This window comes from Palaemon carinicauda, chromosome 30 (genome assembly GCF_036898095.1).
Source record: "Palaemon carinicauda isolate YSFRI2023 chromosome 30, ASM3689809v2, whole genome shotgun sequence".
In the NCBI taxonomy this organism is placed as follows: Eukaryota; Metazoa; Arthropoda; class Malacostraca; order Decapoda; family Palaemonidae; genus Palaemon; species Palaemon carinicauda.
In genome coordinates, this window is record NC_090754.1 from 40230546 (window position 1) to 40248175 (window position 17630).

Here is a 17630-nt window from a genome sequence, read left to right on the forward strand (position 1 = left end):
TATAAAGTATAATATAATATATACACAAATATTTATAGAAATGTGTATGTATTCATAAATTCAGAGAGAGAGAGAGAGAGAGAGAGAGAGAGAGAGAGAGAGAGAGAGAGAGAGAGAGAGAGAGAGAGAGAGAGAGTCTTAGTATTCAGTACAGTATATTTAGATAACGCATATTACATATGAATATATAAATGAATGAATACACACACACACACACACACCCACATATATATATATATATATATATATATATATATATATATATATATATATATATATATATATATATATGTGGGTGTGTGTGTGTGTGTGTATGTATGTATGTATGTATGTGTGTGTATACAATAGATGATAGATTTTTATGGACGAGACAAATATTCATAGGCGTTTGCTAGATGTAATTGTATTTGATTTCAACTTATTGTTTTACATTGCATGTTAAAGAAAATGGAGATTTGTTTAATGATTTGATGACACTTAAAATCAAGTTTGATTATAGATAATCTATGCGCTCAGACTCGTTAGTGCCATTAGTGTCTGCAACCTTACCATCCTTGTGAGCTAAGGTTGGGGGGTTTGGGGGAGCTTATAGGTCTATCAGCTGAGTCATCAGCAGCCACTGCCTGGCCCTCCTTGGTCCTAGCTTGGGTGGAGAGGAGGCTTGGGCGCTGATCATATAATATATGGTCAGTCTCAAGGGCATTGTCCTGATTGCTAGGACAATGTCACTGTTCCTAGTCTCTGCCATTCATGAGCGACCTTTAACCCTTTAGGCATTAGTAGATGAAAGCATAGAGAGAACCATATAAAATCAATCATATTGTTTTACATTGCATAGTAGAAAAAATGAAGATTTCTTTATTTATTTCCTTGTTTCCTTTCCTCACTGGGCTATTTTCTCTATTGTAGCCATTGGGCTTATAGCATCCTGCTTCTCCAACTAGGGTTGTAGCTTAGCTTGTAATAATAATAATAATATTAATAATAATAATAATACTCCTAATTGATTCTATAATTCTAACAAATGATTTTCATTTCTTCCAGTGCAGCAAACCGAGACAGAAAATGGCGCTCACCACGAAATCTCTCCTGTTGTGCTGTCCATCGCCCATCTGTGGCCCAGCTGTTCCTATCTCCTCTTCACTGACGGCAGGACTCCAGGCTACGAAGCCCTGGTTAAGGTGAGGCCATGTCAAGTGGTACTTTAGGTGGCATATACTCACTCACCTACTCCATTCATTCATCGCCAGTGCCCAAGTGGCTGTTCATTCAGGTGGAGGGGGGGGGGATCTGGGATGGTCTAATATGCACTGTTAAAAAAAGTCGCCATTTTAATCTGAAATTCTCCGTAAAAATATACTGTTCTCAGCCGTATTTCAGTAAAATACAGGCGATCGTAATTTTCACCCTACTTTGTTATTATATTTTACGGGTTGGTGACACTAATATCACCCCTTTACGTCAATGTATCTGTTTTTAAAAAGGTAGAAAACCCTGGAATAGATGTTGCCAGGCATTTACCGTTTTTATAATACACAATTTTAACAGTGTTCTTCCTTTTGTGTTTTGTGCAAAAAGAAGGTTTGGGTCTGCGTTCGTCGTTTCCACTTGAGAAAATCATGTTCTTAGGCGGTGCACTGTAGGCAAGGTTTAAGGGTCTTTGCGGTGTTCGTTGGTCCTGTATCTACACCCACCTTTTAGCTTTCAACTGTATGTCCGTTCCCAGTTTATTCCTTACATCTTGCTCTCCATCCTCTGAGCCTGACTATAGTCCATTTCTTTTAGCGATGCATATTTGCACCGACTCGCAGCGGTGCTCTTTTAGCTCGGAAAAGTTTCCGGATCGCTGATTGGTTGGACAAGATCATTCTAACCAATTAGATAACAGGAAACTTTTCCGAGCTAAAAGGGCACCGCCGCGAGTCGGTGCAAATCTGCCTCGCTAAAAGAAATGAACTATAGGATTCCACGGTGCAATTGCTGTGTTTTACTCTAGTTCAGTGGTTCTTAACCTTGTTGGGGGTACTGAACCCCGCAATTGTCATATGTATACTCATCGAACCCTTCTTAGTTGGATATATATATATATATATATATATATATATATATATATATATATATATATATATATATATATATATATATATATATATATATATATATATATAGGTGAATGAAATAAAGAGGAAAATAAACAGAAAGTTACACTTAAATATATCAACAAAATATGAAGTTCACATAAGAACAGAAACCTAATGAATACTTATTGCAAATCAATTCGACTTTTTCAGTTACCTTTCAGAGACAATTTCAGTTATCCTAGGCTTAACCTTGGCAAGTGCCACTCTCATATCATTTGTAGTGTGTTACCTCCGCCGAACCCCTGAGACTGACTCACCGAACCCCTGGGGTTCGATCGACTGACTCACCGAACCCCTGGGGTTCGATCGACTGACTCACCGAACCCCTGGGGTTCGATCGACTGACTCACCGAACCCCTGGGGTTCGATCGACTGACTCACCGAACCCCTGGGGTTCGATCGACTGACTCACCGAACCCCTGGGGTTCGATCGACTGACTCACCGAACCCCTGGGGTTCGATCGACTGACTCGATCGACTGACTCGATCGACTGACTCACCGAACCCCTGGGGTTCGATCGACTGACTCACCGAACCCCTGGGGTTCGATCGACTGACTCACCGAACCCCTGGGGTTCGATCGACTGACTCACCGAAACCCTGGGGTTCGACTGACTCACCGAACCCCTGGGGTTCGATCGAACACAGGTTAAGAACCACTGCTCTAGTTGCAGCCTGTCACTGAATGGACTGCCCGGACCAAGTGCCTCGTAAAATGGTCAAAATTTATGAATTCAGTTCCGGAAAAAGAAATATTCTGAAAAGTCTTTCTTGTTTTATTTCATTAAGATAAGTGATAAAAATTCTAGAAAAAACCCAGTGTTGAATGTGTTATGTTGATCGTCATGAGATTTTATAAGAGGTAAAAAATCAATTGCATATTCTTGATATTTACGATTCTCAAGAAATCTCAATCTGATGTAAAGTAATTGAAGTTGAATTTCTCTGTCCAGCAAACTAATTTCACGGCGATGATTTTGAAACGAATAATTGAAAACGTGATAAGGAAGAGCAGCGTAAGCTTTAGAATGTTATAGCTACACGTTTTAGAAAAAAAAAAAATCTTAACAACAATCTGTAATCTGGCAGGAAATATCCGTAGAGTTTCATGGAGCTGCCATGTTCGACGCCTCTGTCGAAGCTACCAGCGCCAACTTCTCCGTGAGCGACGTAATCACCAGCGTCGCTCGTCAGGTAAGTCAATGGTTCCCTCTTTTGTGGAAGATGTCAGGTATTGCAGCATGTAGCAAATAAAACGAGCATATTTCATAATCATGGATCATATTTATCAGTTTAATATCAATATTTGTCTTGTGACCAGACCAGACTAACATGAATACTTTATTTGGCAACGATTTTCTCTCTCTCTCTCTCTCTCTCTCTCTCTCTCTCTCTCTCTCTCTCTCTCTCTCTCTCTCTCTCTCTCTCTCTCTCATATATATATATATATATATATATATATATATATATATATATATATATATATATATATATATATATATATATATATATATAAATATATATATATATATATATATATATATATATATATATATATATATATATATATATATATATATATATATATATATATATATATATAGGTAGTTATGTATATATATATATATATATATATATATATATATATATATATATTATAACATGAATTTCCATATTAAATGAAAAAAGGTTCGCCTCCACTTCCTGTGCGTCATAGTTGTGGTCGTGAGTGACGACCGAATTTTCCTGGAATCCTTCGCCGAGGCATCCCTAAAAAATCGTCTCCTCTCGGGGACCTCCACACTGATCGCCGTGGGTCGTCTGCGCCTTCCGGAGGTGGAGGCCCTTTCGGATCACTGGACTTTTACCATGTACAATACAGTCGTCTTGATTCCAGACTTCGAAGGGACCAATGACAGGTGTGTTTCATCTTGTCTTACGTCATTTCGGGCTCTTGAATATTTAGATATTAAGTCATTTAAACGAGGTGTTTAACAGATGACATATATGTACGAAAACTACGAAAAATATATATAAAAATTCTGCCTGTATCTTGTTTTAATAATTTGGAATGGCAATGTTTTATGGTAGAATTACTTGCACATTGAAGAGTTGACTATTTTACGATAGTAACCTGGATTTAGTAATGCTGATGATAATAGAATTAAATATGTCCTAAGGATTCTGCCAAACCTTATTTTTCCAGTTCTTCTCTCTTTCACCTGTATATCATGACGCACTGGTGAATTAGTTGAGATTGATCAACGAAACCTGGAATATATATAATGGAAAATTGATTATCAATCCATCGCAATCTATTCCAGATGGAATGTGTATTCGCATCTGCCTTTCACGGCCTCTGGAAGTCAGTGGGTCAGACTGGGACACTGGCAGCGGTCTCGAGGTTTGACTCTGAAGGATGGAGGAGGAGGAGGAGCAGGAAGAGCAGACTGGCCTCTTCTACCAAGGAAGTTTGGAAAGTAAGAAGAAACTTCATTATTTAACCTCATATTTCTCTTTCCCTATCAGCCTTTTCGATATTGGTTTTGTTATCAGTAAAAAAATTTACACTTGTTACCAAAAAGATAACTTTTCTCATATTCTTGATGCAAGTAATCTTTCCTTTGTTCAATTACACAATGGTCTTCAAATTTCTATCCTTCTATTATCTGGTTCACTTCCATAATCAACAAGTTAAGAGGTTTTATGCATTTCCACATATTTTTATTTTTTTATTTAACGAACTGAAAAGCTTTAAGTAATAAATAACTCTTAATATACAGCCAACTTTGACCCACAATGTTAGTTCTGCTGTGGTCATATAAATACCAATGAATTAATAACGAATGAGGTAATACATTACGTTTCTTCATCATTGACATAAGTCTCTTTTTATAGTTTATATATGAAAGCATTATTTTAATGTTGTTACAGTTCTTAAAATAATTTATTTTAATCGTTCATTACTTCTCATTACTTCCTTTCCTTACTAGGCTATTAATAATAATAATAATAATAATAATAATAATAATAATAATAATAATAATAATAATAATAATAATAATAATAATAATAATAATAATAATAATGTAATTGCTCAACAAGTAAGTGAGTGAAATTTACAATTAATAGAGGCTATTTCCTTTGCACTCAAATATCTTTAACTGTTATGGGCCGTCCTCCACGTTTTATAGAAGATAAAAAAGCAACATTATTTGCTCAGAGAAACGAAACACCCTTTGGATTCTTATTACTATTGAGAAATGATGACGCAAAGGATTGTCATAAATTTTCTATTTCGTGAGTTTTTTTTTTCTTTTTTCATATAATTAAAATATGTTAAGTGGCAATTGCCCATATTGCGGTGTATATTCTTTATAATTTATACAGTTGAGAGAAAAGCAGGATTTTGAATAAGAGCTCTTTGTTTTCCGATAATTTCAGAAAGATAATTACAGCTATACTTTTTTTTATAAAGCTGTGTAAAATACAATACATAATGAAATCAATGAAAGAAATGCATTTATACTTAGGTTCAAACTCCTTTATCAGCAGTTTAGATTACACGCTTATTAACGTTGACCTTAACGAATAATCTGATATCATTTGCAAAGAAATATTGGCTTACCCTGGAAAAGTTGGGATTCCACATACTCAAATTCTGGAACAAACATGATGCTCAAAGACAGAAGTCATGCTCGCCATGAGTCAACTACTCTGACTTGGTCACGTGACCCGTATGTGTGATAATCGCCTGGAAAAAACAATTTTATACGAATAACCAAAAAAAAAAAAAAAAAAAACAGGAACTTTGAAGGCCTGGCAGCCACAAGAAGTACAAAGACCAAGAAAATTCACCATAAAAATGGCAAAAGGGTTGTAGTGGCCTGTTGGTAACGTCCTTGTCTGGTGATCGCCTGAATGGACTTCGATTCCCGCTCAAACTCATTAGTTCCCTTAGTCTCTGCAACCTCACCATCCTTGGGAGCTAAGGATGGGGGATTCGAGGGAGCCTATAAGTCTACCTGATGAATCATCAGCAGCCTTTGCCTGACCCTCCCTGGTCCTAGCCTGGGTGGAGAGGGGGCTTGGGTGCTGATCATACGTATTTATGGTCAGTCTCTAGGGAATTGTCCTGCTTGCTAGGACAATGTCCCTGTCCCTTGCTTCTGCCATTCATGAGTGTCCTTTAAAAGCCTTTAAACTAACCTGGAAACCCATGCTATCGTGTTTTTTTTTTTTTTTTTTTTTTTTTTTTTTTTTTTTTTTTTTTTTGTCTGGAGAATCATTGTTAACAACAGGGTCACTGTCCCTCAACAACATCACTCAGAACACCTCACCCTGAAAAGGCAGCAGCGACGAGCTAGATACAAAGTCGCCAACACGTGGCAAGGTATGCCAGTTCGGTATTGGTCTGGCGAGCAATAACAAGCTTTTCATACTATATTCATCATTTACTGATGAACTTTGAATGCTGTCATTAGCTACGATGGATTCGAATTAGAATTAGAACTGAAAATGAAATATTGACAGTACCAAACGGTCAATTCTTGTATAGTTTAATATACGAAGGCATTAAATAAATGTCAAATTTAATCCTCATGCTTCATTACTGCTATTCCTGACGTTTTACAATTAAGAGCGATACCGCTGTTGTATGTACCTTATTCTAAGCTAGTAGTTCTCTTGTAGTGTCTAGGTGTTGAGATTACCTTTTGTCTCTGAGAGAGAGAGAGAGAGAGAGAGAGAGAGAGAGAGAGAGAGAGAGAGAGAGAGACGCCACAACCGTGTGTAATTAAAAAAAAAAAATCCTTTGACAGCTTATACGGTGCCACCATCAACATCAGTGCCCTGCCTTACAAGCCTTACTGGATGGAAGAGACGAATGCCAAGGGAGAGGTTGTGTCCTCGGGATCTGACAAACTCATGCTGGAGGCCATGCAGTCAACGCTCAACTTCACCACAAGAGCTTTGAATGTCACCTCCTGGGATGAGGTGAGGATTTGGGTTTTTATAAAGAAGACAGAAGAGAAGAAACTGGATGTGGCAGAGATGAGAATGTTGAGATGGTTGTGTGGGGTGACAAGAAGAGATAAGATACGGAATGAGGTAATTAGGGGTACCACAGGAGTTAGAAAACTATCAGATAAGATCCAAGAAAGTAGACTGAGGTGGTATGGTCATGTCAGGAGAAGAGATGAACAGTATATTGGGAGGAGAGTGATGGAAATGGAGGTACAGGGAACGAGAAGGAGAGGGAGACCAAAGCGAAGGTGGATGGACTGTATCAAGGATGACCTTCGATCAAAGGCATTAACCGGTGATGAAGTGTGGGACAGAGGTAGATGGAGAACGCTGGCCAGAAACATCGACCGCACATAAAGGTGGGAAAAGATGCAGACAAAGAAGAAGAAGAAGAAGAATTTCTAACCTTTGTCTTGCACTTTCCCACCTCAAACCCAGAAATACTCTGAAAACAAAGGTGTGGTAAAACTATTAGTTTGACCAAATCTTAAGGATTTTTTAGGAGTCACTCGATTATAAGTAAGATTCATCCGTAGTTCTCAAAGTGGGTTTTGTTTGTTATTCTTATAAAATACAGATAATAACTGAATTCAAACCTAATTTGGTTCATGAGAAAGAATGGCAGTAAACTTGGAGGTAGAAAAGACTGGATTATTTTGGTCTTCTTTAAGGTAAAGAACTTACTTTTACAGAATTCCTTTTGTCTGGCTCCTTTTCTTGGCCAATTAGGATATCAAGAATGTATTTCGATTTACCAATTGGTAAAGTGAATTTTTGATAGACATTCAGTGTACTCATAACACCCTTGACATTCAGATATATGCACCTCTCCCGATTGGTCGGGGAATTATTTATTAGACTGTACAGTACCAGCAAATAGAATTTTAGTTTTTCTTCTTTTATAGTCTTGTTCCTGCGAAGGAATAGATCACATTTTCGGAAATAACCCAAATATCTTTTAATTTAGATTAGCAAGACGCCGTGATCACTCACAGCATGTGCTAATATGTCCTCCATGTGTGAATGTTGAAGCTGTTAGTCTGAGGAGGAAGTGCTTCTAAGAAGTAATTCCCCAAACCATTAAAATTTACATTGATTTCCATTTTATTGGTAACTAAGGAAAAAATATGCTAATACGAAACCTTTAGAGCAGTGGTTCCCAAACTGGGGGGCGCGCCCCACTAGGGGGGCGTGAGGACGATACAAGGGGGGCGTGAAGTCATCTGCTTGAAATTACTTGTTTAATAGAATAATAAAATCATTAAAAGAACAAATATCTGTCATTACATACATGCATCCATCTCACTAAATTTGACCAGAAATTGTGCCTTAGTCTCATAAGTATTTCCAAAAATTATATGCCATGTATTCAAATTACCTATTCTTAAAATTGCAACTCAATTTTGTCAATTTGCTAATGTTCAAACTTTTTTTTCGCTCACTTTGAACCAAATGTTTCGTTTTTAGTTACTGGAATGTACTATTATTTGTTTGAGTGGCTTTCATTATTAAATTGTAATACAAACAGAAATCTGTTTTCCTGTACAATGCTAAGAAATAAATGTAAGGATCATTTCATATTAAAAAAAAAAGACGAGTGGGGACGTACGGGTCTACTGGAAGCAAAAAGGGGGCGTCAGGTAAGATAGTTTGGGAACCACTGCTTTAGAGGAAGGTCTATTAGATAGCCTACTATGACTTTACTTTAGGTATTAGAGAATGTATTATATATATCAGAAAAATGTTCCTTTGGAACTATCTCCTGTAGCATAAAAGAATAATTTATTTTCCATTTAATTTTCTAACATTGTGTTACTAAGACATTCATTTCATGATGCGTTTGTTGTCAGTTTGAACCAGAATAATCAAGAAACCCACAGTGAAGTTTGCAGTACAAAGAATAGCAACAATAATCCAGTATAAACTGGTTTTTTTCTTTGATTAAATGTAAATTTATCAAGATTTCTTATCTAAAAATGATTTAGAATCAGATTATTTAGATAATTTATTATAGTTCCTTTATGGTCTATCATTCCTGGGTTAGTATGTCTTCATTTAGTAATCCTTATCCTAATAGTATATTGGCGTCAATGACTTTCGATGGTTCTAAGAATACTTGCCGCATACATTTTCGCCGTAGGACTTTTTGTCACGGACTTTTTGCCGTAGGAAACTTTGCCACTAGGTATTTTTGCCGTAAAGAATTCTTGCCGCAAATTGCATTTTACTTTTATAATTTAAAGGTATATGAAAGAGTTGACCTATGAAAAAAAATAAGTATAGTGGCCTACATACATACATCTAATGCGATGGATGGTCTCTGATAATTAGCTCTTACTTATGAAGATTTAAACAAGCAGTTTTAGCCCATACATACATTCCTCACGGCAAAAATACCTAGTGGCAAAGATTCCTACGGCAAAAAGTCCGTGACAAAAAGTCCTACGGCGAAAATGTATGCGGCATGAATTCCGGTCACCGACTTTCGATATCAGGATGCCAGACAACTCTAAATCAGCCAATCAATCCTAAAAGTATTCATAATAATAAGTTAATGTTTTCTTTGATAACCACGCCATTATAACAATTTTGATCGTCTAAATCTAAGAAATAAGAAATAAAACTGGCAACTCTTTGAACTTTAGAAAAAATTATCTAAATTTGATGTCTGTCTCAGATTGCCTTACCATTGTGTAAGACACGGGCTCTTGCCTTTGGCAACCCGTAAAAAATTTTATGTATTAACAGGGCACTTAAAACAAAAAGTGAATGTCATTGCAGGCTACTTAAAACTAAAAGAGGATGTTTTTGCAGATCACTTAAAATAAAAAGCAAACGTCTTTACAGTCCACTTAGAACTAAAAGGGGTCTTTTTTGCAGGTCACTTAGAACTAAAAGGGGTCTTTTTTGCAGGTCACTTAGAACTAAAAGGGGTCTTTTTTGCAGGTCACTTAGAACTAAAAGGGGTCTTTTTTGCAGGTCACTTAGAACTAAAAGGGGTCTTTTTTGCAGGTCACTTAGAACTAAAAGGGGTCTTTTTTTGCAGGTCACTTAGAACTAAAAGGGGTCTTTTTTGCAGGTCACTTAGAACTAAAAGGGGTCTTTTTTGCAGGTCACTTAGAACTAAAAGGGGTCTTTTTTGCAGGTCACTTAAAACTAAAACTGGATTTATTTCAAGGTTACTTAAGACTAAAAGTTGAAGTTTTTACAGGTAGTTCAGCGAGTATCAGAGCGCAAAGCTTGGACTGCACCTATCATACACGCTGTGTATCCAGCAAGACTAAAGAGATTCGATTTTACCAGGACATACGAACATGACATTAACCAAGCTTTTGTCATGGCGAAGCCTGTTCTGGAACCTAAATGGCAGAGTCTCTACTACCCTCTAACCAATGAAGTGTGGCTTTGCATACTCGCTACACTTCTGATAGTGTCCTTGGGATTGATTGGGGTATGTCAGCTTGCCTTTTTTCGAGTCAGTCCGCTGTAGAGGTTTCTTCTTCAGCCAGAGTTTTCTGGGTGAAAAAGCTGCTGTCTAATTTATAGTTTAAACGAACAATGAAAAAATATGCTGTACTTTGAAAATAGATTCATAACCTAAGCCATACTATGTATTGTTCATGAAATATGTATAGTTTTAATATTTTTTTGTCAGGTTATCAGAGGATATGAGCTACTTCGAGAAATCCAGAAGCTTTCCCCAGGGCCCATCATTTTGGAAGTATTGGGAACGCTTCTGGGTCAGGGGTTAAGCGATCGTTTACCTGTGTCAGTCTCGACGAGACTTTTGCTGATCCTTTGGCTGATCTTCGCCTTCATAGTGGGAACAGTTTACAAAGGAAATTTGGTGGCTTCCATCGTTGCGCCCAGATACCCTCCCAGACCAGAGACCTTGGAAGAATTAGTGAAAGTAGTTAAAAGGTAACAACAGATTGTAAAACATATTTATAATCGTGATTTCCATTTCTATCTATAATGCGTAAAGACTTAAGTATTTTGTAAGATGGTACAGTATGGTATTACTATTTTGGCCTGATATTTCCCAAAAGATTTCACCCTCTTCTCTTACAGTGTAACGATGCCGTATTTTGGAGACACACTTCGAGACCTGCTGAGGAATTCTGAGACAAGTTCACTGAGAGCTTTAGGTAACATGATGGAATTAGGCTACGATATCGACGAAGGTCTCAGACTGACCCTCAACAACAAGTAAGGATAAATAAAGATGACGGGAAATATTTATGGTTCTATTACCTTCTCTTCTTCCAGGAGAATGGGTTGTGGTGGCTGATGTAGTAACTTAACTGACGGGTGAACGCCAGACTGGGGTTTGAGTCCCGCTCAAACTCGTTAGTTTCTTTGGTCGGTGCAACCCCACCATCCTTGTGAGCTAAGGATGGGGGTTTGGGGGAGTATATAGGTGTATCTGCTGAATCACCAGTAGCCATTGCCTGGCCCTCTTTGGTCCTAGCTTGGGTGGAGAGGGGCTTGGGTGCTGATCGTAAGTATATATGGTCAGTGTCTAGGCCATTGCCCTGCTTGATAGGCCAATGTCACTGTCTCTTATCTCAGCCATCCATGAGCGGCCTTTAAGCCTTTAAGAGCTTTATGAGGCAGTTATATTGCTGTAAATGTTTTTAAGGGACATCTTCCTTTCCTTCCGTTTTTTTTTTTCTTTTTTTGATTCATTCTACAAAAGTTCGTTAGGTTTCTAATGTCATTATCCTTTGCAGTTAAAAGAACGTAATTCACTTATTTAATGTACGGTAGTACTGCCCAGTCTCTCTGTAATTAAGATTTTATTTTTATATACTGATGACATCCTAATTATCCAGTCATCCGATGACTGCAAATGACATGATATGAAAAAAACTTGAAATTTACGTTTTGGTTTTCATGTTCTATTTCTAAAAGCAATACAGCAATTTACATGTACTTATCTTCACCATTATACCATAACCAGCAGCATTCTACACCATAAAAAATAATCTACAGCAAACCATAAAACTAGTATTTTGTTATATTTACGAATGATAAGAATGTTTTTTGTCGCAAGCTATTTTTTTCTGATCTTAAAGAGTTAACATTAACTGCTTTGGTCTAAGTAAGGTTATCTAAATGACTATGTAATACTCACATGCATGTTTCTATGCGGCGCATTTTGTGTCTATCCTAACACCGAGTCCCTGAGGAGGAGTACTGTCTTCAGTGTGACCTGTATGGTGCACCATAGATGGTAGTTCTTTCCATTGCCTCATCTCTCTCCTGACTGCAAAACCTCTTCAGAGCTTTTCTGTCTAATTATATAAGAACATTCATCAGCACAACTTCAAGAATCTGAATATACAAAGGTTGTGTACCAACCGTGTGTCACACAATTGTACATAATTATTATGTATATATTATGCTTGTATCTGCGCTCTTCCCTCGCACTAAAAAGAACCTGAAGGATCATGTCTCCGGTTTTGCTCTGTAACATTGTCTGTCTCTCGAACTTGTTATGTCCTGTTGACTTGAGGTTGTGAACTCAAAGGCAGGATGCAATCAACTGAGTTGTTTATTAAGGAACGCTCTCCTTTATATACAAAACCTCAAGTCAACAGGACATAACAAGTTCGAGAGACAGACAATGTTAGAGCAAAACCGGAGACATGATCATTCAGGTTCTTTTTAGTGCGAGGGAAGAGCACAGATACAAGCATAATATATACAAAATAATTATGTACAATTGTGTGACACACGGTTGGTACAGTTGGATAACTTAATAACAATAACAATCTACAACTGATTATTATTAGATAATAATTCATTTAATTTTCAAATACGCTGTCCCTGAACAAAACCAATAGACTTCTGGAAAGTTCTGTGACAAAACTAGAGAAAAAACACATGTGAGTTCTGTGTGTGATACTGCCACATACATCCATGTAATAGATGTAATGGAGGGTGACAATTTAAACCAGTAGGTTCTTTAAAATCCCGTATAATGAAGACAAACGGACATAAACGTGACAAGCAGCGGGGAACAGGCCCATGCTTGTCGATACAGTGACCACTGAACAATGACTGACTACTGTATGCACATGGCGGAAAGAAAAGCAGTGTTGACACATATAATTACATTGTTGCCACGATGCATAATGAAAAAGTGGTCTTACAGTATATGTAATGGGAAAAGATAAATGGAAATAAATATCATTCTTCTGAGAAACAATAATAAAGCAAATGTACATTAATGTTCATAAACTGTACGCAATGTAAATAGTATACGGCATAATATTATATATCTATACAAGTTCCAGGAATTACATAAATGAGGAACTTAAATCAGCTCGAGTTGAACAAATCAGAGAAAGAACTACACTCAGTTGTTTGGAATTAAACACATTTGGCCCATTCTTAATCAAAGACATCAATGACCATTAATGTTATGATACTAGATAATTACCAATCTTAATCAAAGCTAACTTTGATTGATTCAATCCCAGTTTTACTACCATGCTTTTCAACCTGGACCCAGATTCTCATTCTAACAACCACGGTGGCTTTGGAAAATAACATTATTATTATTATTATTATTATTATTATTATTATTATTATTATTATTATTTAATTATCAAAATTACTAATATTATTATTATTATTATTATTATTAATATCATTATTATTATTATTATTATTATTATTATTATTATTATTTAATTATCAAAATTATTAATATTATTATTATTATTATTATTATTATCAAAATTATTAATATTATTATTATTATTAATATTATTATTATTATTATTATTATTATTATTTAATTATCAATATTATTATTATTATTATTATTATTATTATTATTATTATTAAAATAATAATAATAATAATAATAATAATGATAATAATAATAATAATAAGATAGGTGTCAGAGATAGAAATGAAACTATAAGAGAGATTACTCTAGTGCCACATGTGGAGGAGGTCATGATGAGGGGTAGATGGAGATGGTTTGGGCATGCTCTTTGCACTCCCCAAGAGAGATTAGTTCACCAAACGTTCAGCTGGGCTCCATAAGGCACTAGAAGAGTTGAAAGTCCCAGGCCTACATGACTGAGGACTATGAAGCGTGAAGTAGGAGATGATGAACCGAGAAGTATTAATTTAAAGCTCAAGATTGAGACGACTGGTGAAATCCTACCTAGGCCCTTTGCGTCAATAGGCGTAGGAGGAGATGGTGATGATGATGATGATGAAGATAGGCGACTCTGGCTCAGACTTCCAGAGATTCCCCTGAGGTCGACTGACCTGGAAATCTAACTATTAAATGGCAGGTAAAAGACTGCAGTTGGAAAGTCTTGAAGAAATTTGTCATGCCAAAAGTAGTAAGAGCAACAGTAATGGAAATTGTGGAAGGTTACTACAGGAAATGTCTAACACTACACAGTATTTTAAAAGTTTTATGCCAGCTGTGACCAGATTGTGGAATGACCTATAAATAATCTGGTGGTTGAATCAGGGGAACTTCAGAAGTTTCTCTTCATAGTTTATATATAACAGATAAATTTTAACGTTATTACTGATCTTAAGATCTTTTATATACTTATTTATTACTTCTCATATATAGTTTATTTGTTTCATTATTTCCTCTCCTCGCTGTTTTATTTTCCATGTTGTAGTCCCTAATGTTTGTTGCATCCTGCTTTTCCAGCTAGGGTTGTAGTTTAGTAAGTATAATAAGGATAATAATAATATTTTCCATTTCAATAGGTTCATTTGAGGCAGCACGTTTATGAAAAAAATAAGAGCCTAATACGTACAAAATGATAGTAATGAGATAATTCTGAAATTTACATAAAGGAAAAGAAAATATTGTCCAGTTGTTGTTCATAGCATAAGTAGTTTAATGATAATAGCAGACCTGTCAGCTGTCCTAATTTCAACCAAAATATCACCAAATTTCTTTGCCTTGCAGATATCCTCATCTGGGTTCACTTCGTTTCCTCCAGTATCAAGTGGCCGAGCATTACACGGAGGCCGACGGCACGTCCCCTCTCTACTTGGGCAGGGAAGGGGTCATGCCCATCCTCAACGCGTGGCCCATACCCCACGATGCCCCTTTCAAAGAAGACCTCGATTTCGTCATCTTGGCCCTGATAGAGGTGAAGGTTGTTCATGGTTTGCATTAGGCCTAGTTTGAAAGCAGATCAACGGGGCAGGATTTAAGTTTAAATCATCTATCTCATTATTTATCTACTTTCTTCCTGATTCTATATTAGTAAATCTGGAATTATGTTTATAGTGACTAATAAATTACTCTTAAAGAATGCGTCAATTTAAACAATCTACTGGTCACCTTCACTACACAATTTAATCTTATTTCCTTAATTTCTAATCCAGTTTTTCATACGTTTTTTATGAAAATCTTGAATGTAAATTTTGAATATGGCATAGAAAAGTTGCCAATTAATTACCGAATACCAATATTGGTCTAAAAGGGTTATAATTAAAAAATTTACCACACGATCAGGGAACTAAAGGGTTAATGGTTTCATCCTTGCTTGTCTTCCAGTATGGCACCTGATCTTAGCACTGATATGGTCCAGTGAAATAAATTTTCTTTTTACTTCTGTCTTTTGGTTAAGTCATCTCTTTTCTCACTCCTTTGATATTGTTTACTCATTGCCCTTTTCAGAACATCCGAAGTATGCAAAGTAATGTGGATTTTCTGATCAGCAGGTACCTCAAAACTTATCAGCTTTTCAGAAACTGTTAAACATCAGGAGATATAGATGTAAATTACCCCTAAAATACATACATTTTCTTAGGTGGTTTGGTCTCATGGAGAAAATGGGGGATGGTAGGGAGGTAAAAGAGCTTGCAGTTCGGAAGCAAGAGTGGTGAAGAAAGCCTTGAAGAGGATATGGAAATTGTAGGGAAAAGGGTAATGGGGTGGAGCCTCAACACCCAGGATGTTGGGTGTAAGAGTTTGATTTGTGGATGGTGAGCTTTATGAAGCAGATAATGTTTAGCCGACATTTGGAACGGTTGAAGATCAACAAAATCCCAGGATCATTAATAATGGGCAAATGTGCCTGTCTGTCACAGGTGTGTTGCAAGATTTTTATTGCAAAATAGGTAAAGACTGAGATAGGGACCCTTACCAATTCTTTAATTTCTGCGTCGCTATCAATAGCTGCTTTCTTAAGCCAGATGAAGCCCATTTAGCCAGTGTTTTAGAGTCTTGGGGTATGTTGTAGCCTCTGTACATTGGCCCTCATTTTGTTCTAACACATTCTTTGTTTCTCCCATAGATATTTGCAGCTATTTATCAATATGCAGCATGAATCTTATTTTCACCCCTACATGTCTTTGTTATATTTGTGATTATTCTTGGCATACATTTTTTGAATGAAAATATTTACCTCTAGATAGTAATACATTATTAACACTAATAATCATGATATCTTCCTCTAACCTAACTCTTGCAGGGAGGCATCTACAACAAGTGGATGTTGGACTGGCTGGACGAGGCGAAGAAGGTCGGCCGCCAGAGACGGAGGAGGCAGCTGGAAGAAGAAGAGGCGGGCCTGGAAAGTAGCGGAGAGGGCAACCTCCTCACGGAAGCCGCCAACGACGGGAAGCCCAAGGCTCTGACCATCGTCCATTTCCAGGGACCCCTCATGATCCTGGGCTTCGGGTTGGTTTTCGCCGGGATGGCTTTTATCGCCGAGAGCTTCGTCCTCTGCTACTCATCTGCTAAGGCTAAGGCCCTCAAACTCAAGCTGAAGGAACAGACTATAGAAAAATTATTTTAGGCTACGCGAATTGGAACGCTGTTTTAATAGGTATAATTATGATATAACTGGCGATTTTTCCTCTCGAAGTTTTCATGTGACTGTATTTTTGCTGAAAAGACTGCTTTAAGATATGTTGTTGTTTTATTTTATTTCTAATTTGACGCATTTATATAATGTAACTCTGAAAAACAATGTTCATCATCAAGAATGTAGAGGAAAATGTCCCTTCATTGACACGTTTTGCTATTACCTATAATCGTTTGCAATAAGTCTGTTTATTGCCTCAAACATTCTTTGACCAGTTATTGTACCTGCACCAGTACTGTACTGGGAATGCCCACTCACCTTACGTATTCACTTCAACACAAAGTACATGTAAGGAATTCGGCATTATCTCAAGAACACTCCAAAATCAAACCATTGTTCTCTAGTCTTGAGTAGTTCCATAGCCTCTGTACCAGGCCTTCCACTGTCTTGGATTAGAGCTATTTTGCTTGAGGGTACACTAGGGCGCACTATTCTATCTTTTTTCTTTTCCTCTTGTTTTTTTTAAGCTTTTATAGTTTATGTATGAATTTATTTTAGTATTTTTTTATTCAATTGTTAATTACTTCTCTATTAGTTTATTTATTTCCTTCCTTCATTGGGTTTTTTCCCTGTTGGAGCCCTTGAGCTTATA

The 17630-nt window shown here is 36.7% G+C and overlaps 1 protein-coding gene across 1 annotated transcript in view; it reads left to right on the forward strand.

Moving 5' to 3' along the window:
- Nucleotides 1-17371, forward strand: part of LOC137623759 (ionotropic receptor 93a-like) — a 27240-nt gene extending 9869 nt beyond the window's left edge. Inside the window, exons 3-12 of the mRNA XM_068354585.1 lie at nucleotides 1045-1181; nucleotides 3231-3335; nucleotides 3831-4060; nucleotides 4466-4621; nucleotides 6962-7136; nucleotides 10378-10617; nucleotides 10822-11087; nucleotides 11238-11375; nucleotides 15127-15313; nucleotides 16643-17371. Coding sequence (XP_068210686.1) covers nucleotides 1045-1181; nucleotides 3231-3335; nucleotides 3831-4060; nucleotides 4466-4621; nucleotides 6962-7136; nucleotides 10378-10617; nucleotides 10822-11087; nucleotides 11238-11375; nucleotides 15127-15313; nucleotides 16643-16969 — 1961 coding nt within the window. The 3' untranslated portion in view covers nucleotides 16970-17371. The remainder of the gene's footprint in view (nucleotides 1-1044; nucleotides 1182-3230; nucleotides 3336-3830; nucleotides 4061-4465; nucleotides 4622-6961; nucleotides 7137-10377; nucleotides 10618-10821; nucleotides 11088-11237; nucleotides 11376-15126; nucleotides 15314-16642) is intronic.
- Nucleotides 17372-17630: the final 259 nt, after the last annotated feature.